The sequence below is a fragment of the Arachis ipaensis genome, chromosome B06 (genome assembly GCF_000816755.2).
Source record: "Arachis ipaensis cultivar K30076 chromosome B06, Araip1.1, whole genome shotgun sequence".
Classification (NCBI taxonomy): domain Eukaryota; kingdom Viridiplantae; phylum Streptophyta; class Magnoliopsida; order Fabales; family Fabaceae; genus Arachis; species Arachis ipaensis.
Genome location: NC_029790.2, coordinates 117,887,843 through 117,910,959, shown reverse-complemented (window position 1 = coordinate 117,910,959; position 23,117 = coordinate 117,887,843). Strand labels below are relative to the sequence as shown.

Sequence of the window (23,117 nt, the reverse complement as noted above, 5' to 3'; positions counted from 1 at the left end):
ATCGCGTCGACCACGCGACCGCGTCACTTTGGATTTTGGCAATACTGAGTTTTGAACAGAGAGTTGTGCGACCGCGAGGCTGCACTCGCGCCACTAGCACAAATCAAGTCACACGATCGCGTGCCCACGCGTCCGCGCCACCTGACCTTATCACGCACCACGCGACCGCGTCACTCACGCGTCTGCGTCGCCAGCGTTGCACAACCTATCCAGATTAGTGCCAATTTTCTTATCTTTTCTTTTCTAATCCTAATTTCTTCCTTCTCTCTCCTTTCTCACTTTCTTTTTCTTCTTCTCATCCTTTTCCCTCTCATTCTATTTTATTTAATTTATTTGCATACTTTCATTCATTGCATTATTTTCATTGATGTTAGAAATTTATTTGGGTCATTATTTTTATATATTTTTGGATTATTAAAATGGTTTGACAATTATATATTACTTTTTAAAGGGCTGCTTGCATGTTCAATTTAATACTTTCAAATAGCTTATTTACCATGCACGCTATGTGTTTGTGAAAACGCCCGTATGGCATTGTGCACTACTTTTAAAATTTCTTTTAATCTACTATTATAAATGCTTGTTTTTCACAAAATCCCTTTCATGTTTTATTGATTAAATATAATTGTTATTACAAACATGTTGATAGTTTGAAAAACTTGGTAATCTAATTTGGACATTGAATGCTTGATCTATGCTACTCATGCCTTTGCCAGCATGCCAATAAACACCTTGCATTCACTTGTCATCATATGCACTAGCTATTTTCCATTGATGACTTTTCACATGTACTCATGAGCGTGTGTTAACGTCATTCTTCTTTATTGTGCATTGATTACCACCTTTCCCGCTCTCTTCCTTGCTCTAACCCTTAAGCTTTAAAAAGTCACTTTCCTTTTCCCTTTTCAAGATGGCGACTAAGAAGGGTAAAGAGAAAGCTACTCCCAAACTACCGGCAAGGAAAGGAACAAAAAGAGCCCCAGCTGAGGAACCACAACCCCCGTCCACTCGCAAATCTCAGCATGCACCGAGGACGGTGCAATCTTTAAGTGTGGGGAGGTCGATACCGATCTCCATGGGTTAGTACCTTCCTATCTCAAACACCAATGTTTTATTTTTTCTTGTTAGTTGTTGCATTTGCATGTTTGATTGCATATTTGTTTAATTTTTTTGCATATTTTACCACTTGGTTGAAGTAATATTTTCTTTTTCAAGAAAATTTTTAGAGAATTTCACTAATTTGAATAAAATTTAATGTTACACTTGTTTGAAGAGATATTATACTGGAACATGGTTTAGAGCTCGAACACACAAAACCTGTGAGATTTTGAGCCTATTTGAATTGATTGCATTTTTCAACCAATATTTTATTTTTTATGTGTGTTTTTCTCTCTAAAATTGTGATCTTTGTCTTGCTTAATTCTATATTTCCATGGTTTAATGTATACATGCACTTATATGATTGAGGCCTTTGTTTCACTGAGCTCACATACCCATATGGCCTTACCTTTCATTATCCTTTGCAAACCAATTTGAGCCTATTTTACCCCTTTTATTCTTTATTTTAGCTCATCATTAACTCTAAGCGAAAAACAATAATGTCCTTAATTTGAATCCTTGGTAAGCTTAGACTAGTGAGATGCTTATGATTTAAGTGTGGGAAAATTGAATTGGTTTGAAAATTGAGTATTTTAGAATTTTCTGAAAAGGTGAAAAAAAATGTGTTTAAGACATGATTCATGCATCCAATAATTTAATCATATGCATTGAGAAAAATAAAAGAAAAAAATATATATTAAAAAAAAAAGAAGAAGTGAGAAAAAGAAAAGAAAAAGAACAAATAAGAAAAAGGGGACAAAATGCCCCAAAGTAAGTGGTGAAAGCAATGTATATGTACTGTACTTAAAATTAGGATGCATGAATACGTGGAGACATGGTTAAGGGATAGTTAGGGGTGGTATTATGATTACATGGATTGTCTAAAAGTTAGGTGGAAAGTTTAAGTTAATTAAGGATTCAGATTTTAGTCCACTTGACCAAATACAATCCTACCTTGACCCTAACCCCATTGCAACCCTTAAAAGACCTCTTGATATGTGTATTTGTGCATTAAATTTTTGTTGATTGATAGAAGAAAAACAAGCCTTAGAAAGCAAGGTTAGTAGAGAATTGAGAGAATCGAACCTTAAACACTTGAGTGATTAGAGTGTATACACTACCAGTGAGGGTTCGATGCTCAATTCCTTGTTCCCTGCTTTCATGAGCTATTTTCTTCTTGCAAGTCTGTTTGTACTTCATTTTCATGATTTGAATTAGTGAAATCCAGTTCATATTTATTCTTGGAGAACTTATTTACTCTTAACCAAGTAAGTAAAAGCATTTAGCATGTAGTTGCATTCATAGGTTGCATTTCATACATTCTACCATTCCTCTTCATCTTTATAGTTTCTCTTGAGCTTAGCATGAGGACATGCTAGTGTTTAAGTGTGGGGAGGTTGATAAACCACTATTTTATGGTTTATCTTGTGCTCAATTGAGTGGATTTTATCAACTCTTTACCCACTTATTCATAATATTTGCATGGTTTTATATTTCCTTCCTGATTTTGTGCTATGATTGAAAACATGCTTCTTTGATCTTATAATTGCTTATTATTAATCCTCTCTTATTACCATTAGATGCCTTGATATGTGTGTTAAGTACTTTCAGAGATTATAGGGCAGGAATGGCTTGAAGGATGGAAAAGAAGCATGCAAAAGTGGAAGGAATACAAGAAGTTGGAGAAATTGCTGAGCTGTCCAGCCTGACCTCTTCGCACTCAAACGGCTATAACTTTAGCTACAAAGGTCCAAACGATGCTGTTCCAGTTGCGTTGGAAAGCTAACGTTCGGGGCTTCGATTTAATATATAATATGTTATAGTTTCCCTGACGCTAGGCGACGCGACCGCGTGCTCCATGCGGCTGCATCGCAGTGACGGAAATCTCGCGTGATTGAATTCGAGACCAGCGAATTCTGGGCTGTTTCTGACCCAGTTCTCGGTCCAGAAAACACAAATTAGAGGCTATAAAGTGGGAGAATGCATCCATTCATAAACAAGCTTTCATATTCACAATTTTAGGAGTAGATGTAGTTTTTAGAGAGAGAGGTTCTCTCCTCTCTCTTAGGATTAGGATTTAGGACTTCTCTTAGTTTTATGAGTGACTCTCAATCCCAGGTTCTTTATTTTTATTTAATTTATGAACTCTTCCATGTTACATATAATTTTCTTAATTAATGTTATTTGATGTATTTCAATTCATGATTGCTTTCTTTTATTTACATGATTACTGCTTCCCATCTGAAGACATTTTTATTCCAGTAGATTTACTCTTTTCCTTTTGGTTTTGGTTAAGAAATCAGTAACTCAGGAGTTATCCAATTCAACAGCATAATTGTTAATTGTTATCTTGCCAATTGAATTGAACTTCAATAATCCCAATCTTTTCTTAGGAAATAAATAGGATTCGAAGATCAAACTAATTAATCCCTTGACTTTCCTTTACTTTAGTAAAGGTTGACTAAGTGGAATTAAGATTCAATTTTCATTATCATTGATAAGGATAACTTGGTCTGGACTTCCAATTTCTAATACCTTGCCAAGAGATTTTATTATTATTGTTTTATTTTACTTGTCATATAACATATTCCCACCTTACTTCCAAAACCCCCAATTTACAATCTTCATAACCAATAATAAGAACATACTTCCCTGCAATTCTTTGAGAAGACGACCCGAGGTTTAAATACTCGGTTATCAATTTTAAGGGGTTTGTTACTTGTGACAACCAAAACGTTTGTATGAAGGGATTTCTGTCAGTTTAGAGACTATATCTACAACGCGACTGTTTTTATGAAATTCTTTACTGGCAAAAATCCTAACGTCAGTCTTCTCTGTTTTTATCAAATAGCAGAGATTCCTCTTTATCCCTTCAGGGAGCTTTTCTAAAAGTCCAGATAAATTGTAGAATGCTGATTCAAATTCCACCAAGAGTCTCGTCTCTCTTTTTTCAATTTCATTTCTTTTACTGGACACAAGCAGAGCATTTCTACTTTTATAATTAATCCTTATGTGAGATTCTTTCGTTATTTTTTGAGTTCTTTCAAAGACCCTTGCTAATGTACTGGCTAGTCTTCCTTCATGACTGTAAATTGTTAAATCTTGAATTCGATCAATTGGTTGAAAATTTTCTGGGAAGACGGACATGAATATTACTTGGTGTGCTGGAACCAAGCATTCTTCTTCTTCATTAAAAATAGGTTGACTGTTTGTAAATTTTGGGGATACATCCCTTGGATTTACATTGTCAATCATATTTTTAAATCTCTTTATTGCATCAACGAATCCTACAGGAAACTCACTAATAATTTTTAGATCATTAAAAATTAAAATTGTATCAATTAATCCATACTGAAAAAACTGATAAGTGTCAGATGGGGAAGCATCTGGAAAAATAACCAGCTTTGTTAGCTGTTCTTTGGCAATAGGATAATATCCCAAAGTTGCCCTTTTTTCTTCAGTCCATTTCAGAACTATATTAAGAGTTTCTCTGAGATTTGATCTACAGACCCTTTTCTTTTCCTTGATTTCAGCCCTTGTAGGAATGTTTCTCATTATTCCTGTTCTCTGGGCTTGAATTGGAGATTTATCTGCTCTTTTTAGGGTTTGCTCTGGATGAAGAGTTTCATATTCTCTGAAGGATTCCTTTGCCTCTTCCAGTGTTAAAAATCCTCCTTTATGAATTATCCTTGATTGATGTGTGAATGGTGCTGCTTTTTCCCAGGCATCATATACTCCTTTCATGGGGCCATTATAAATTACATAATATTTTTTTATCTTGGGTGGATTTTTTAATAATTTCAGCAATTGTTATATCTTCTGAAATTTTTTCTTCACCTGATTTGTCCACCATGCTTAGCTGGCTGAACTCTGATGGTTTCACTTGTTGTGTTGATTTCATTGCTTCAATGGCCTTCTTGAGAGATTGGATCTGTGTTCTTATTTGCTGACAATGCTTGCATTTTTCGAGTTCTTGCTCATATTTTTGAATTTCTTGATCTAATGTGTTGTAGACGAACTCCATTCTCTTGTTAATGTATCTGCAATAACATTTTTGTCACCCTTAATATATTCAATCTTTATTGGATATTGTAACAAAAATAATTGCCATCTTACCAATCGTCCATGATTATAATCAACTTTTAAATTAGATCGTATGAAACCTGTTAGGTAACTTGAATTTGTCCTTAATGTAAATTCTCTGGGTAGTAAATCAATTTTTCATTTTTTAGGAGATTTAATTGCTGCTAGAGTTTCCTTTTCATGAGTAGTATATCTTTGTTCTGTTGGAGTAAAAGTCCCTGAAACATACCTGCAAAGTAATTCCTTTGGGGAATATTTAGAATCTAGTGATTCTTTTTCTTGTTCCAAACTTTTTATAGCTTTCTTAGCTTTTAAACATCCTGACCAGGTTATGTCTGAAGCATCTGTTTCTACTATTAAGTAGTCGTTTTCTTCTGGAATATAAAGTTCTGGAAGATTTTCACATAATTCTTTGACTCTTTGAATTTGCATACCATTTTTTTCTTCCCATTTCCATTCTTTTTTAGTACTTATTTTTGGAAATAAGCTTTTAGTGTATTCTGTTATATTCTTTTAAAATCCTTGATCAAAAATACAATTTATACACCCTAAAAATCTTTATAATTGTTTTCTATCTTCTATTTTATTAGGAAATAAATTTACCTTTTCTAAAACATTTGGTTGAAGTTTTAGATTTCCTTGAGTGGATAGAATTAATCCAAGAAACTCTATTTCTTGTTTTGCTCTTCTTGCTTTCTTTTTGCTAAGAACTAATCCTTTTTCTTTACATCTTTCTAAAACTATTAATAATTTTTGAAGATGATCTTCTTTATCCTGTTTTGTAAAAATTAATATATCATCAATGTAAACTAAAACAAATTCATTTAACTCTTTTAGATTTTCTTCCATAAATCTTTGATAAATACCTGGGGCTTGTTTTAATTCGAATGGTAATACATTCCATTCATAGAGCAACACACTTGTTGATTCTTTTGTTGGGAAAGTAAAAGCAGTTAATTTCTTTGTTTCTTCGTCTAAACAAAGTTGCCAATATCCTGATTTTGCATCAAGAGATGAAAACGAAGTTGCTCCTTTGATTTTTTCTAAAATAGAATCTTTTCTTGAAAGTTTATGAGCATCACCAACAGTTGCTTCATTCATCTTCTTATAATTAATTACCATTCTTCGTTTTTCCCTTTTAATTTCATTATTGTTTTCGACATAAAAGGCTGGAGCCGCATGAGGACTTTTACTTAATCTTATAATTCCTTTTTCCAAAAGATCTTTACATTCTAATGAGAACTCTTCTTTATCTCTTGCGGAATAAGGAATTTTATTTGGACCATTTATTTCTTTTGTAGGATCTTTTAATTTAATACTTACTAATTCTTTATTTGTATTTTTAATATCTAAAGAATTTTCAGCGCAAATTTCATCCAAAAGTTCTTCTATTTTTATTTCAAGATTATTTTTTGGAATATTTATCTGAAAATATAAATTTAAATAACATGTTTCTAATATAGAAAATATTTTAAATTTTAAAATCTTATCTATAGTAGTAGTTGGTATTTTTATACGTTTTGATTTTTGATTTATTGAAGAATCGTGTGGAGCTTTTAAAACTATATATGTTAATTCTTGAATGAATGGATGATATAGTTTTAAAAAGTTATTTCCTATGATAAAATCCATTCCAGAATCTAACATATATATAGATGGAACAATGAACCTATAATTTTGAATAAATATTTTAGCCATCTCTGCTTTTTGGTCAATTTTATGTATTGATTTGTCAGCTATTCTAACTCTTAATGATTTCTTTAATTTTTTCCAATCAAGATTTATATTTGTACTAGCAAAGCATTGTATTGCTCCAGTATCTATGAAAGCATTTATAAACTTTTCTGTTATTTTTATAGTAATAAATGTGGCATTATTGCTCAGTCTCTGAATCTGTTTCTGAGACATATTCAAAAATATAGTCTAAGTTATCATCTGATTCTTCTAATGGTTCCATGAAACAAGACTTAGTAATTTCTATTTATTTGGTAAGGTTCTTTTTATCCTTCTTTTTTGGACATTCATTTGTATAGTGCGTGTCCTTCTTCCTGGCAATACCAACACTTACAATTTTCTTTTTTATTTGGGCAATAGTCATTTTTTTGTCTTTTATTTTTATTGTTATTTCTTTTTCTAAAATACCTCTTTTTTCTCCAGTTTGGATATTTTTTCTTTTTCTAAATTGATATTTTCTTTTTCTTTGAAAATTTTTATTAAGACCATATTTTTGAGGTATTTCTTTATTATCCTGACAGCAAATTCTAATTATATTTTCAAATCTTTTTTGAGTTGCTTCTTACATACAACGTTCTTTTATTTCCTTTCTTGTCTATGATCTATAATATTTTTTCCAAAAAATTCTTTATATAGAATCATCATTATATGTAATATCTTATCATAAACTGTTGTTTTTGTTGCTAATTCTTCTATTATTTGGTTTTCTATTGATGTCATATAATCTCTTACAGTTCCTTTAGTATGAAACCCTATATAATTCCAGATATCTCCTCCAGACAATTCACTAAGTTTTGGATTAGTAAAGGCTTCTAATAAGAAGGAATTCAACCAGTTCTCGAAAATTTCTTTTTCATTCTTTTTACAGTCTAAATCGAGCATTCTTTCTCCTTCCATTTCCTGGATTTTAGGAACGTATTTTGATGGTATTTTTGTGTACTTTGAATCTTTATTCATAAATTCCTTTTTAAAAGCATAATTTTCAAAACCTGTTTCCATTTAAATTGAGATTGATTATCCTTAGATGTTCCAGCTTCATTTTTTACTTGTATTGGAATTGCTGGTTCTTCATCACTTGAATAATTTAGGATGTGTTCTTCATTTTCTATATTTTCAGAATTTACTAATTCTTCTTCTATTTGAAATTCTTGTTCCATAATATTATTTTCTTGAGCCATTTTTAATTGTTTAAAAAGCATTGTAACTTCTTCTAATTTTTCTTCAATATTTATAATTTCAATGGTGGTTTTACTTTTAATTCTGTTATGTTGATTATATTTTGAAAATTTTCTTCTTTGGGATTCTCTTTTTCCTTATTTCTTTGAAATTTTATGGATACTAATATTTCTTCAAGCATATCTACTATAGAATTTAATTATGGGTTAAAAGTATGATAAAGATGTGGGGAATCATTTCCATGGTAACATTTTTTAGAAATTCCGTGTGAAATATAAGTTTTTTCAGGTTTTTGAAGCCCTTCAATAAAACTTATAGTAAAATAAAGATTTTGAGAAAAATCATTTTGTATTGATTTTAAGAATTCAGTGTCATTACAATTAACATTAGTTAAAATCATTAGTTTTTGATCTATTAATTTTGATAATTTAATTATTTCTTCTCTTAAATCTTCTAATTTACTTTTTTCCATTAGGTGACGCTTTTCTTATAAAAAGCTATGGTTTTAAGTGTTTTGTAATAAAAAGTGTGGCTTTATAATGTATGGTTTAAGTTTTATCATGTAGGTGTCTTTAAAAGAAAGTTGTTTTTGTGATCTTTATTTGAGTGGTGGCCAAAAACTAAACCGTTTAAAAAAGCGTTCTCTCTCATCTATAGAAAGTATACTTTGAAGCTACTAAATATGAGAATAGGCACTCACACCAGCAAAAGAATATTTTTACCATCACCATATTTTTAGGAATAATGAGACAAATATAAAAAATAGGTTTTTAATAGATTTTAATTACAATAAAAAAGTAACGTATAATCAGGGACGGATTTATATATTGTGTAGTGGGGCACAATTTAAAAATTTTTTAAGTAGTATATGATAATAATATTTATTTGCTCCCATTAAATTATTAAATTTAACTCCACAATAATTTTTTATTCAACTTTTAGTACTTAATAGTCAATTTAAAAATTTTATATTAGATGTTTATTAGAATAATCAATTCTCAATTTAAATAAGATTGATGTTACATGCTAAAATTTTATATCTAATTTATATAATTAAAACTTAAAGTGGTTCAAGTGTTCAACTAGCTAGTAACTTACAGATTAAACAATAATCCTATTGTGTTGATCGAAAAATTTTTTTTTTTTGGTGTTATCTTGATGGAATTTTTTATTGGCTTGGTTTTGATAAGTATGCGGGAGCCTCACACACATACCCAAGAAAAAAAAATGACTTGGAGATGGGTCTTTTTTTATATATAATACTCAACTTGAAATGGGGAAGCTAGAAGCAAAAGCAAAAGCAAAATGCAGTGTCTATCCAAATTAAAATCAATAACAAAAACGTTGGTAGTGTGCTGTACATCGTAACACAAAAGAAGCCCAAGAGAGAGTGTGAACGGCCATATTCGATGCTTTAGATAGATGGCAAAGTATTTCATGAAACTCACAAAAAGTTTTATCAAATGAATCTGTTTAAAATATTTAAAATTTGTCCTATCTCACTTTTCTATATTTATAGATCGGAAATAAAATGCTTAACGATTTTTTATCAGCCTCTTCTTCATGGTTGAGGTTAAGCGAAAAAAAAAAAAATCTTTTTAACTCAGAAGAATATTATCCTTTGCACTAAGTCATTAAGATTAGTGTGTTCTCATTATTTAATAACGGAAATAAGAAGAGAAAGATAACAAAAAATTGTTAATGTTCATTAGGCTGCAACTCAGTTAAAACTTGAAACTTCTTCCTCAGAATTTCATTGGTGGTCTTTTGTTTCAGTTAGGAAGATTTTCTTGCCGGTGAGAATACTATGGCGACCAAAATGGGTCTTCGGACAGATTCAAGGTTCGAAAGATGATTTTAGTCATCATTATAAAACAAAATCAACAAAGGTTACTATAAAAGGATTGCTTTTTAGTTCAAAGTTATTACTACTGTGACATAATTATTGTGGATCTGATCAATAAATTAATATTCATAGCTGAGTAAACTTGAGCCTAATTTTTAAATTGTGAAAAATGTGGATAAAATAGAGTATGGTGAGAATTACAACCATTAAAAAGAAGGGTTAAAAGGGTGGTTAATAAATTTTTAAGAGTTTTGTTCCTAATTTATAAATATTTTAGTTAACTCAATTTGATAGAACTTTTTATAAGAGTTCCATGAAATACTTTGCCTAGATAGATATCACCTTTTGACCAGAAAAAGAAAAAAGATAATAATAAGAAATGGTAATTGTCCTTTTTGTTTTTGATACAAACTTTCTATATATATATACTCTAATCAACAAATCACAGTAAATTTTTTCCTAATATAGCAGCTTGATTTGTTATCCTAATTTATTCCTACCAAAAATATATATGACAGATTGCTATATACATAAATAACCAAATTTTTTAATTGACATTTCTATATATAACTTATGTTGACCGTTGTTACCCCCTCTCAAGTTGGCGCGTATAAATTTTGAATGCTCAACTTGACTAAGAGCTTCCCAAACTGTTTCGTCCCGAGAGCCTTGGTGAAAATATCAGCTAGTTGGAGATGAGTAGGAACATAAGAAGGTAATAGTCGATTGTGTATGATTTCATTCCGGACAAAATGACAGTCGACTTCGATGTATTTGGTACGTTCGTGGAAGACTGGATTTTTAGCAATGTGAAGCGCCGCTTGACTATCGCAGTGCAAGCGAATGGGAGCAGGCTGCGATACGTGCAGCGAGGATAGTATATCCTTTATCCATATTAATTCCCTGGTTGTCTTGGCCATTGAGCGGTACTCAGCTTCAGCAGAAGAGGCGGAGACCGTTTGTTGTTTCTGTGTTTTCCACGAGATAGGGGCGGTACCGAATTGAATGAACCACCCTGTAAGAGACCGGCGTGTTAGCGGACAGCCAGCCCAATCAGAATCACACCAGCCAAAGCGTTGCAAATCATTTTCTTTAGGTAGAAGTATGCCCTGCCCCGGATGTGCCTTTAGATACCAAACAACCCGTAAAGCGGCGTGCCAATGTTCAGTATGTGGGTTCTGTATAAACTGGGACAAAACATGAACATTATAGGCGAGGTCAGGTCTGGTGAAGCACAAATATATGAGTCTTCCAACGAAGCGGCGATACATGCTAGGATAAGAGAGAACAAGGCCAGCAGCGGATGCCAACCGGTGATTTTCCTCACACGGAGTAGCTGCGAGCTTAGCAGCCAGCAAACCTGCTTCAGTGATGATGTCCAAGGCGTATTTTCGCTGGCACAAAAAAATTTCCTTGGAAGATCGGGCAACTTCAACCCCCAAAAAATATTTCAGGCGCCCTAAGTCTTTCATGTGAAAGCACTTGTGCAAGTACTGTTTGAATTTGTTAATTGCATCACCATTATTTCCTGCAATCACAAGGTCATCAACATACACCAAAACAACCAGGTGGACATCATTTTTACAGAGACTAAACAAGGAATGGTCTTTTTGTGACTGCTGGAAACCAAATCGAGTAAGGGCAGAGGATAATTTTGCAAACCAACAATGCAGAGCTTGTCGCAAGCCATAGATGGATTTTTGAAGTTTACGCACTAAGCTTGGCTGAGACACTTGGAACCCGGGTGGGAGCTTCATGTACACATCTTCATCAAGGTCGCCATGCAGAAAGGCGTTATGGACATCCATTTGGTGAAGTTCCCAATCCGGGCTGCTGCAACGGCAAGAGTTGTTCAAATGGTCAACATCTTTGCCACCGGAGAGAACGTTTCATTGTAATCTAGTCCTTCCACTTGTTGATTTTCTAAGATGACCAACCGTGCTTTGAATCGCTCGACTGACCCATCAGAATTGTATTTAATTCGATAAACCCACTTACAACCATAAGCTTTCATTCCTGGAGGAAGAGGTGTGAGTTTCCACGTGTTGTTAACTTCCAGTGCTTGAATTTCTTTGGGCATGGCATCTCGCCATCGCGAATCTGTGACAGCTTGGGAGAAGGACCGAGGTTCTTGCTCGGCTTGTAATGAAGCAAGAAAAATGCGGTGTTGGTCAGAGAAATTGTTACAATTCACAAAGTTTTGTATAGGATAGGACACACATGAGGAAGTTGATGAAGTCGGATTCTGGACGGAGGAGCTCTTTTGGACAGTGGCGGTGGTGACAAAGTCGCGCAGCTTGATAGAGGGAATTTTCACACGGTGTCCATGGCCAAGGGGGCTTCGGTTGCGGTTGGTGGCAAATCGGAGATAGGCACTGTTTCTTCGGTGCTGATTTTGGAGGGGATGACGACGTCCTTATATGGGTCATCTCGGAGCTCATGTCCCCCCTGTCTTGGATGTCAGGTGCAGTGGGTGAATATTCTAGAGTCTCATTTTGATTTGGAGGAATGGGCTCAACTGTGGGGGAAGTGAAAATTGACCTAATTGGAGTGTCCTCTTCAAAAACATGCTCTAGCATTGGGGGCTCAATTTGGTCAACTCGTGAGTTTGCTCTTTGGGCTTCACGAAAGGGAAACACACCTTCAATGAAATGGACATCACGAGATACAAGAAAAACTTTCTTTTCCAAATCAAACAACTTCCATCCTTTTTGCCCAAACGGATACCCGACAAACACACATTTCCTACTTCGACTGTCAAATTTGTCATTTTTCCTACTTTGGTTATGAGCATAACACAAAGAACCAAAAACTCGCAGGTGTTCATAACTGGGAACTCTTCCATGAATAATTTCATATGGAGATTTTCCTTTCAACACTAAGGACGGTGTGAGATTGATTAGGTGCCCGGCAGTTAAAACGCATTCTCCCCAAAACTCAATAGGGAGATTACCTTGGAATCACAAGGACCGGGCAACATTTAGAATATGTCTGTGCTTGCGCTCTACTCTTCCATTTTGTTGTGGAGTTCTGACACACGAAGTTTGATGAACCACTTCTTGTTGCATAAAGTACTGCTTTAAACACATGAACTCTGTTCCATTATCAGATCGCACCATTTTGACGCATTTATTGTATTGTTTTTCAACCAGAACAAAGAAATTTTTCAACGTAACAGACACTTTCATCTTTTCTTTTAACAAATATATCCAAACAGCCCGTGAGCAATCATCCACAATGGTTAAGAAATATGAGGCTCCACATAACGACGGAGTTTTATAAGGTCCCCACAAGTTAAAATGAATCAAATAAAAAATACTTGAAGCATGACTATCACTTAATGGAAACTTATCTCTTGTTTGTTTGGATTTTTCACAAATTTCACAAATTTTATTCACCTCTTCGCTAGTACATTTGTTACTCACATTAGGGATCATTTGCACAATTTTAAATGATGGATGTCCCAATCTCTTATGCCACAGAGTCAATTTATTTTCAGCTTTGATATGACTTGCTTGAGCCTTGTGCACACCACGATACCAATAGAGCCCATCCTTCTGTTCACCCGCTCTAATCATCTTCCTCGAAGTGCGGTCCTGCATAATACACAGCTTGTCAGTGAATTATACAACACAGTTTTCTTCATCAGTCAATTGTGGAACAGAAAGCAAGTTGCATTTTAATTTTGGTACATAAAGGACATTTTTCAACTGAAGTCCTCCGTCAAGAACCACAGTTCCTTGTTTGCAAGCAAGCACCTGCTCACCGTTAGGCAGCCCCACTGGGCATCCTGGAATGGTCCTTTTTCACACAAAATTTTCAAGGTACCTGTCATGTGGTTAGAAGCACCACTATTGATGATCCACAAATCCCAAATTCTCTTACCAGTCATTTTCTCAGATTCAGCTGGTTTTTGTTTGTTAATCATATCAACCAATACCTTCCATTGCTCACTAGTTAAACCTGTCATGTCAAGATTCTTTTTTCTAGGTTGTTCACACGATTTCCACTTCCTCCAGTACATGCCACATTAGCACGTGTTTGAGCCCCTCGGTTGCGCATCCCTTGTCTTACGGCCTTTTCTCCATGTTCACCTCCCCCTCTAGCCTTGTTGCCGACATGCGCCGCAAGTCCCACAACCAATCCCCTTTCATCCGCCGACTTGGTGATTGTCTTCACCCTTTCCTCTTGAATTAACATCGCGTACACACGAAGGTAATGGATCGGTTGCAAGGATACTCGACCTCACAGTGGCATAGCTGACATCATCAAGGCCCATGAGGAGTTGGTGAACCTTTTCTTCTTCCCTTCGCTTCTCAAGTTGAGAGCCAATTGAACACTTGCACCCACCACAGGTGCATTTGGGAATCTGGTCACAGTTTGCAAGTTCATCCCAAAGTATTTTCATCTTCCCATAGTACGCAGCCATAGATGCACCTTATTGCTTACACCTTGTCAAATCTGCTTTCAACTGCTATATTCGAGGTCCATTCACAACAGAAAAGCATTCTTTGATGTCCTCCCACAGTGTCTTCACATTCTCTGCATACGCCACGGTGGTCCGCAAGCTTGGCTCGATCGTATTCAAAATCCACAAAACAATCATGGATTGGACCGTCCACCAATCTTTAAATTCAAGTGCATCTTTTCCTGGTTCTATGTGAGTCCCGTCAATGAATCCCCACTTTCTCCGAGCTCGAAGAGAAATCTTCACAGCCCTCGCCCATTCGTCATAATTTTCCCCACGCAATTGCACCTGCGTTATTATGTTTCCTGGGTTATCACTCGCGTTGAGGTCGTACGGCGACTGAGTCTTCTTCTCGTCTCCTCCTGAGGAGTGTGGTTTGTCTCCGATAGTCTTCTCAGGTCGTCGTCTATTTTATGTGTTTCTCAAGTTAGGCTCTGATGCCAAAATAAGAAATGGTAATCGGCCCCTTTTGTCTTTGATACAAACTTTCATATATATATATATATATATACACTCAAATAAACAAATCACAGCAAATCTTTTCCTAATATAGCAGCTTGATTTGTTAGATAAATATGACAAAAGGTCGCAAGTTAGCAACTATTGAAATTATGCAGTTGCAATTGAGGCTTGGTATAAATAGAATATATCTAGGCCTTTCATCAAGTTACTTCTAGAATTGAATCCAAAGAGTAGAAAATATGAACAGTTTCTAGTAGGGGTGTACATGGTCCGGCCCGACCTGAAGACCTGGCCCGTCCCGGTCCCGAACACTTTAGGGGCTAATTTAGTGTGATTTCATTGGGTCTAGGACCGGATAAGGGTCTCAAAAATAGACCCAGTCATTATTTTGGGTCGGGTTTGGGCCATAGCTCGGGTCACCCGAACTCGGCCCGGTGGCCCGGTCATCGTACATAATTAATATTTTTTGTTATTAGTGATGGATGATGGCTATTCTTATGTGAAATTTAAATATTGTAAACCTTAATGTTTTGTGTTATTAGTCATTATAAGATTATAAGTTAATGTTTTATATTTAAAATGCATAAGACTTTAGACTAATGCATAATATTGTGTTATTTGTATTGATTTAAATATTTGGTGTTATTAGAAAATATTAGTATTGATTATAGTTATGCTTTAATTTTAGAGAAGGGTTGGTTCTTGTTATATTTTTTTTAAGTGAATTTTACTATGTGAATTGTGAAATAATGGTTAGAGATTAGGTGATTTTTACATGCTAAAGACCCGGTTTTCACCCGGTTTTTCCCGGTTTTCACCCGGTCCGAAAGTGCGTAGGTTTCATCGGGTCTAGGATCAGGTTAAGGTCTAAAAATTAGGTCCGGTCTATATTTCGGGTCGGGTCTGAATTAAGCCAAACCCGGTGTGGACCGATCCATGTACACTCCTAGTTTCTAGTGTGTATGAGTGTGTAGTGTAAGATTAAAAAAAAAAGAATTATGCAATTATTTATTTATTTATTTTTTAGTTTAATGCTTTTATTAGAAGTTATAATAAGAATTTTATTTTTTTAATTGTTGAATACGAGTTTATAAGTTAGAATGAACTAAATAAATAATTGTCATAAGTTAAAAGTAGGATTTAGTACAATTTTAGTCTTTAAGGTATAGGTCAGAAATTTGTTTCATCTTCAACCTTTTTTTTGCATACAAAATCTTCTCTAAGGTTTAACTTGATTTTAAAATTGTCCTTACCTTAGGAACCAAAATCATACAAAAGTGGTGGCAGAAGCAGAGGCAGAAGTGGATCGTGGACAACTTCTTCTTCTTCTTTCCTTCTCCCTTCTTCTTCTTCCCTTCCTCCATTACAAAAGCAGAAACATTCTCTTTTTTTTTATTTTATAATTTTTTGTTATGGATAATTTGGTCCAAAATTTTAATATTTAAATAAAAAGAATAATTTTAAAACTTAGTTTTAAACCTTAGGGACGATTTTGCATGATAAAAAAGGTTAGAGACGAATAAATTTTTTAACCTATATCTTAGGGATCAAAATTATATTTAATCCTTAATCAGTTTGCAAATATAGTTAACAACAGTTTGACTATAATTACATTACACTATAAAAACTAAATGGTTGGGGCCTGATGCTCAGCTTGCTACTGTTATTTAGAAAGATGTTGTCTATTGAAGATTGTTAAGTTCTTCTATTTGTTTGCTGTTTTTTTTTTCTCTTTTTTTTGGTATTTATACGGGGTTTAAAACAAAAAAAAATTAAAATTACAAACTACATCACAATCTTTTGAAGTATTCGAACTCCTCTAGCATCATCACCAATAATTTGCACTAATTCTCTAGGAGGTTGATCAACCAGGTTGTATCCTAAAGTAGCTTTAAGACTGTACTTTGACATCCAGTCCGCAGCTTTATTCCCATCCCTATATGTATGAGGTTGATCAACCAGGTTCTAAACTCCTCTATGCTTCTAACAAGCATATTTGGGTGCTTTTCATTTCTCTCCCCTTGCTAAATAACTTCCACCAAAGCTTGAGAGTTCAAATCTAAGATCACTTTCCTAAAACCCAGGACCCAGACTGTTTGCAATTTCTGAAAAACACTCCATAATTCTGCTTGAAACGTCGTGCATGTCCCTATGTTCATCACAAAATTCACGACCCATCTTCCCTGATCATCTCTGCACACTCCGCTGCATCCTGTCTCTCCATCTATCCCCTCTAATGCTCTATTTGTATTCACCTTTATCCAACTTGGCGGTGGTGGGATCCAAGATATATTCATATCCACCATTTTATTTCGAGTAGATATTTCTCCTCTTCTTGTAAGTAAAGCTTCTTTTATGCTTTGCACATAGTTGACAATGAAATTTACTGGATCTACTGGTCTCTTTTCTGGAAGGTTAAAAATTTTCTAATTCCTCTATTTCTATAGCCACCAACAGGTTGTGATGAAGAGAGATTGCCACTTTTCTTAGTTTTGGAAGCCTATGTTCGATGAAAGATTCTATCTAATCTAGTGAGCAAAGGGAGATCTGAAGAATTCTTGAAAGTTGAAAGGATGTATCAGATTAGTCCACACCCTTGACGCAACTCCACAATAGTGCAAAACATGAATTTGGAATTTTTTTTTGTATATTTTCACAATGGTGACAATCAAGTTCTGTTCCAAGCATCTTGCTTCTTTTACTTGTTGTTAGAATCTTTTTACGAGTTTCTTGCCAAAGAAAATATTTCATTTTTTGTGGCCCCTGCCATTTTCAAATAATACTCTAAATTTGATCTTGTACATTGTTTTGAGTAATTAGGTGCATATAGGCACTCTTAGTTGAAAGTCCCCATCTTGGGTGAGGTTCCATATTACTTGGTCTTTTCCTATAGCTTCATTAGGGGGAAGGACAACTGTGATTTTGCTAACAATATTCTAGGAAAAAAAATTGCTTAATGCTCATTAGAACCTAGTTACCCTCTTTGTTAATATAATCACCTTCTAATTCAATTATGTCTCTGTCAGTTGAGTTGTAGTTTTCATTAGTTACCATTAGTAACCATGGCACCAAAGTATCTGCCAAGGCTAGGTGTCTTTTGAAATTCACATTTTTGAATGATATTTTTTTTAGTATTCATGTCTACATTCTATGAGAAAACAATAGAAGTCTTCATAGAATTAATTTTCAAGCCCAAGACCATACAAAAGTTATCAAGTTTACCTTTCACCATTTTAATTTGTTCACTCAATGCTTCTACAAAGAAAATTAAATCGTCCACAAACAGAAGATGTGCTATGGGAAGCCCATGCCTTCTAGCTATCATTAGCTTACATTTTTGTCTGTTAACACTGTCTTCTATAATTTGTGACAATTTGTTTGTGGCAATAAAAAATAAGTAGGGAAAATAGGATCCCTTATCTTGACCTCTTTATAGGAGTAAATTCTTCCGTTTTGCAATCATTCTATAATATCTTAAATGATGCAGTGAAAACAAATTCCATGATGACCTTGAGAATATGCCCTGTCACACCAAACTCCTCCAAACTCTTATGAATAAATTCCTATCATAACCTATCATATGTTTTTTCAAAATCTATATTTATTGCCATGTATTTGCATTTCCCTTTTCATTTTGTTCATGTCAAACATCATCTTTTTGACAATTACTATACTGTTGTGAATAATTCTTCCTGGGATAAAACTAGCTTGCTAGAGAGTAATCCTTTGGATAATGATGGGTTTAATTTTAGCAAACATTAGCTTCAAAATACATTTATAGAACATATTGCAAAGCACAATAGGTCTAATTTTATTGATGAATTTAGGTCGATCAACCTTAGAAATCAAAGCAAGAAGAGTTTAATTAATCTCGTTAATTCCTTTAGCATTTCTCCACAAATACTTAGCAAAATAGCAAAAAGAGTTTCCAATAGTCTCTCAAATTTCTTTTAAGAAAAGGGCCGAGAAGTTATCTTTTCCCGGAGCCTTTAATGCTATGATTTGCCTTATGTCAACATGGTTTGGTGTCTTTTGTAAACTCCTCTTCTCTAGATCAATTAGAAGAGGTATGCAGTGTTAGTCTGGATGTAGGGGATCACATTGTTTTCTTCTTGGTAAAGCTCTTTGAAGAATTTGACCACTATTAATTTGATATCTTCTAAATCATCATTCTAGCTTCCGTCCCTTCTTTTTAACTTTAGAATAATGTTTTTCCTTCTTATAGTATTTATTTTAGTGTGAAAGTATCGAGTATTCCTATCAACTTCAACGGACTATTATTGACGTGATTTCTGCATCCACAAAATTTCTTTCTGGTTTACAATTTCAATAAGTTCAGCCCCAGCCTTTTGTTTTAATTTTTCTAAGAATGAATTCCTCTCATAGGTCACAGCTCTTTGAATGCCTCCCAACTTGTTCAAAATACACCTCTTTTTTCTGAAAACGTTACCGAAAATATCTCTATTCGACATCTTAAGATTTACTATTAACTCTTTCAAAGCTCTTAGAAAGCAACTTTCTTTATTCCAGTAACCATGAATGAACTCGTGAAAATCTGGATGAGTGCCCCACATTACCTTATATCGAAAAGGCTTTTTTCCAACATCGATGATGTCTGGTTTGCGAATGGCCAAAAGAGGGTGATGGTCCGAATTGACCATTGGAATAACCTCTACTCTATCATCCCCAAACTCAGTTCTCTAATCCGTGTTTGCCAACTGCCAAGGCTTTGTCAAGGCGTTTAAATTTATCCATTCTCGGTTCTCTGACTTATTTTACAAGTAAATTTAGACCCTACAAAACCAAGGTCCAAGAGACCACACTCATTTATCTAGTATCTAAATCTCCTACAAACATGTATCCACTTGAGCACCCCTTTTTTTCTCCCCTCACTTCCTATTTCATTGAAGTCCTTTGTAAGCATCTAAGATTCTTTATTTCTTCTTGCAATATTTTTTTATGTTTTCAAAACCAACATGTCTTATTTTATCTTGAGGTATAACATAAATAGATGATAAAATCCAAGTTCTATTCCTAGGTATTTGACCTTAAGGTGGACATATTGATTATACTTTTTAACGGCTTGAATCTTCAAACAATTATTTTCCCAAAGACCCATATGCCACCCCCAATAGCATCCTCAATAATATAGAAATTAAAACTAAGGACAGAGATTACCTCTAGAGCTCTAGCACCACTGCATTTAGTCTCAAAAGGAGAACAATATCTAGTCTATGCTGCCTTTTGAATTCCTTAAAAGTTCGAATGGTAGCATCATTCGCAACTCTGCTAGTGTTCCAGCCTAGTATATTCATCATAAACAAGCTTCAAGATATAAGAGAAATAAGTCCTCTAGACCCGATATGTTTATAGTCCAATAGGGATAAGAGCCCCTCTATGAGCATTGCATCTCACCCCCTGCAAGGGATGAATTTCTTCTTGTCTTTCTTCTTCATTTCTCATAGCATACTCCACTGGTATCATTCTATTGATCAGGGCACTTGAGTCAATTGAGCTAAAATTTAGGGGTCTTGGCTCCGGGTCTGGAGGTCCTCCACAGTCCACACCTTCCATCTCTTGAAAAGTTTTGAGAATTTGCTAGGATTGAATTGGGCTTTTGAGGTCAGGTTTCTTCCGATTTTCAAGGTTGGTGATTGGGTTTTCAATATCCATATTGGAGTGGTTCTGGTTTTGTTCTGTTGATGGGTCAAGTTGGTCATGTTAGTATGAGATAAAGATATGGATAGATTATGTTTTTTGGATTAGGCTTGGTTGATGAGTCTCTTTTGTGGTTATGTTGTTTTCCTTTAATTGTTGGATTTGGGTAGGGTTGGTGCAGTTTTAGGCCTATTTCTTCTGTGAGGCTGAGGGATTGTGATGGACAGTATCTTTACCTGTAAATGTATTATTGTTATGTTGGGCATGAATCCTTTTAACTTTATTCTTTACCTGGTTGGTTCCCTCTCCTTTGTCTTTATTGGCATCACCTTCTGACATCTCATGAATGTTCTTGATTCTCCATACCACTCGTTTGCAATATTGAAAAATGAGAAGATTGTACACTACCATCTTTTTCTTTTTTTTCTTCTTTCCTCTTCTACTTTGCATTTTTTCTCTGTTTTTTGTACTTCTTTTGCCACGTGCACTCCTCTAAATCGGAATCCAAGGCCCATAGCCTTTATTTGATTGCTCCATGGAATTTTTGCCCTTCCCATTTTTCAAATTGACTATGATGCCCTCACCATCAACTTTGGATACCGCATTCTATATGTGATTTTAGTTTTCTTTGTGCTCTACTAGTTTAGACCACCTCCATTTCTTCCTTGAATTTCAGGACATTGAGCCTTTTCATACCCAACATATCTACAGTTGAAACAATCATGGTGCAATCTTTCATATTCAATCTTATAGATTTTTTCATTGATCAAATATTGGGAAGCTAAAGGTTGGTCCAGTGATACTTCCACATACAAACGAGCAAAATTTTTTCTAGTAATCTGGGTTGCATTGGAGTCAACTTTCACCATTCTTTCCACTATATTTCCAATTTTCTCCAGAATTGATCTATGGTAGTATTCAATGGCCAAATCAGGCAAGCAAATCTATACAACAATATTGTCTATTGTGGCAACAGTAGAGTTATAGTCAGGCTTTTACAGCTATATAATTAAATAGTGGTCTAAAATCTTTCATGGACCCTCTACTAGTGTGAAATCTAAATTCTCCGAATTAAAAAACTTCACAAGGAAGAACTCATTGTCCAAATAAATCATCTTTGTAGACCTTATTTTTTCCCCACATCATTTGAAGTCTTCATGGGAAAGCTGATAGAAATCTTTCTCCCAAGGAGTTTTGACAAAGAGACACTCCCACCAATATTTTCTGAGCTCTATCTTCATTCTGTCAAAGATAACTAGATTGTAGAGACCATTTGGCAGCTTCTGGACAGTTATTTCCTCTTCTTCTTTGCTGTCTTGAGTATCCACCCTATTTCTTCCATTCGTATTACTTTCCTCTGCATGCTCTGCTCCACCTTCGCCTGCAAAAGAAACTTTCTTAACATTTTCTCCTTCTATTTGACCTTCACCTTCACAAAGTCTCCTTCTGAATGTGAAACTCCTCCTCTTTGCTACCATTCTTCTCTTCCATCCATTTCTCCACTCTAGGTTCTAGAGCAACGCTTCTTAAAAATTTCACTCCTTTCCCTGTCCTCTTGCCCTTTTTCATCGACCTTGAGAAAGTTTTTCCACCTTTTCTGACAGGTTCCGTTGAAGTATGAGAATGTGAGACCCATCCCCTCACAAAACCACCATTCATGATGGTGGCTGCCATGAGTTAAAGACCAAAAAGCCAATAACCCCTTGCTCACGGCAGAATCCTAGTAGAACATTTTATCCAGTATTAATAAACAGGACGGATTTTTCTATTTATGTTTCAGAATGCAACAAATTCTTTGCTTTTTTTTCTTTTTAATTTCTTTACTCAACAATTTTTTTCAATCAAAGTTTTGTTTTTTTTTTAATTTACAATATAATTAAAAGATAAATCATAAATATCATATTCGTCCTGGATAAATAGTAACATAACAGAACGACAATTAAATGAGAATCTGATGTTACGATATAACACTAAACATGATACAATGGTAGCGCCATTAAGCCCGAAACCGTCAAATCCTGCCATTAAGGATGTAATTTAAAGGCACTGATAAACCACTATTTTATGGCTTATCTTGTGCTAAATTGAGTGATTTTCATCAATTGTTTGCACACTTATTCACATAATTTGTATAGTTTTACAAATCCTTCCTAATTCTGTGATATAGTTGAAAACATGTTTCCTGGGCCTTTAAACTGTCAATTTTAATTACCCTTTAAATCATTCGATGCTGTGATCTGTGTGTTAAGTATTTTCAGGCTTTATAGGGCAGGAATGGTTTAGAGGATAAAAAAGAAACATGCAAAAGAGGAAGGAACGCAAGAAAATGAAGTTTTGAGAAGCTGGCAGCGACGCGTACGCGTGACAAGGAATTTCGCCAAACGACGCATACGCGTGACCTACGCGTACGCGTGACATGCGCCACGTGCAGAAATTGCAGAAGGCGCTGGGAGCGATTTTTGGGCTCCTTTTTGGCCTAGTTTCAAGCCCAAAAAACACAGATTAGAGGCTGCAGAGTGGGGGAATCACATTCATTCATTCATACAACTTTCATTCACATAATTTTAGGTTTTAGATGTAGTTTTCTAGAGA

General features: G+C 34.7%; 1 protein-coding gene and 1 long non-coding RNA gene across 3 annotated transcripts; one reads left to right on the top strand and one right to left on the bottom strand.

Moving 5' to 3' along the window:
- On the bottom strand, positions 10,081 to 14,003 carry LOC107647274 (uncharacterized mitochondrial protein AtMg00810-like). Its single transcript, XM_021104870.1, has one exon. The coding sequence runs from the start codon at positions 11,743 to 11,745 to the stop codon at positions 10,534 to 10,536; it is 1,212 nt and encodes a 403-aa protein (XP_020960529.1). The 5' UTR covers positions 11,746 to 14,003; the 3' UTR covers positions 10,081 to 10,533.
- LOC110263511 lies at positions 16,417 to 18,439 on the top strand. Of its 2 annotated transcripts, none has more exons than XR_002349294.1 (2): positions 16,417 to 17,204; positions 17,315 to 18,439. It is a non-coding gene; the product is annotated as an uncharacterized LOC110263511 (long non-coding RNA). The 2 variants fall into 2 exon arrangements; XR_002349295.1 differs by having other exon boundaries at positions 16,428 to 17,183.

Bases quoted from the DNA above. Each gene is read 5' to 3' on its own strand.
- LOC107647274 (XM_021104870.1), bottom strand. From the start codon at position 11,745: ATGGATGTCCATAACGCCTTTCTGCATGGCGACCTTGATGAAGATGTG.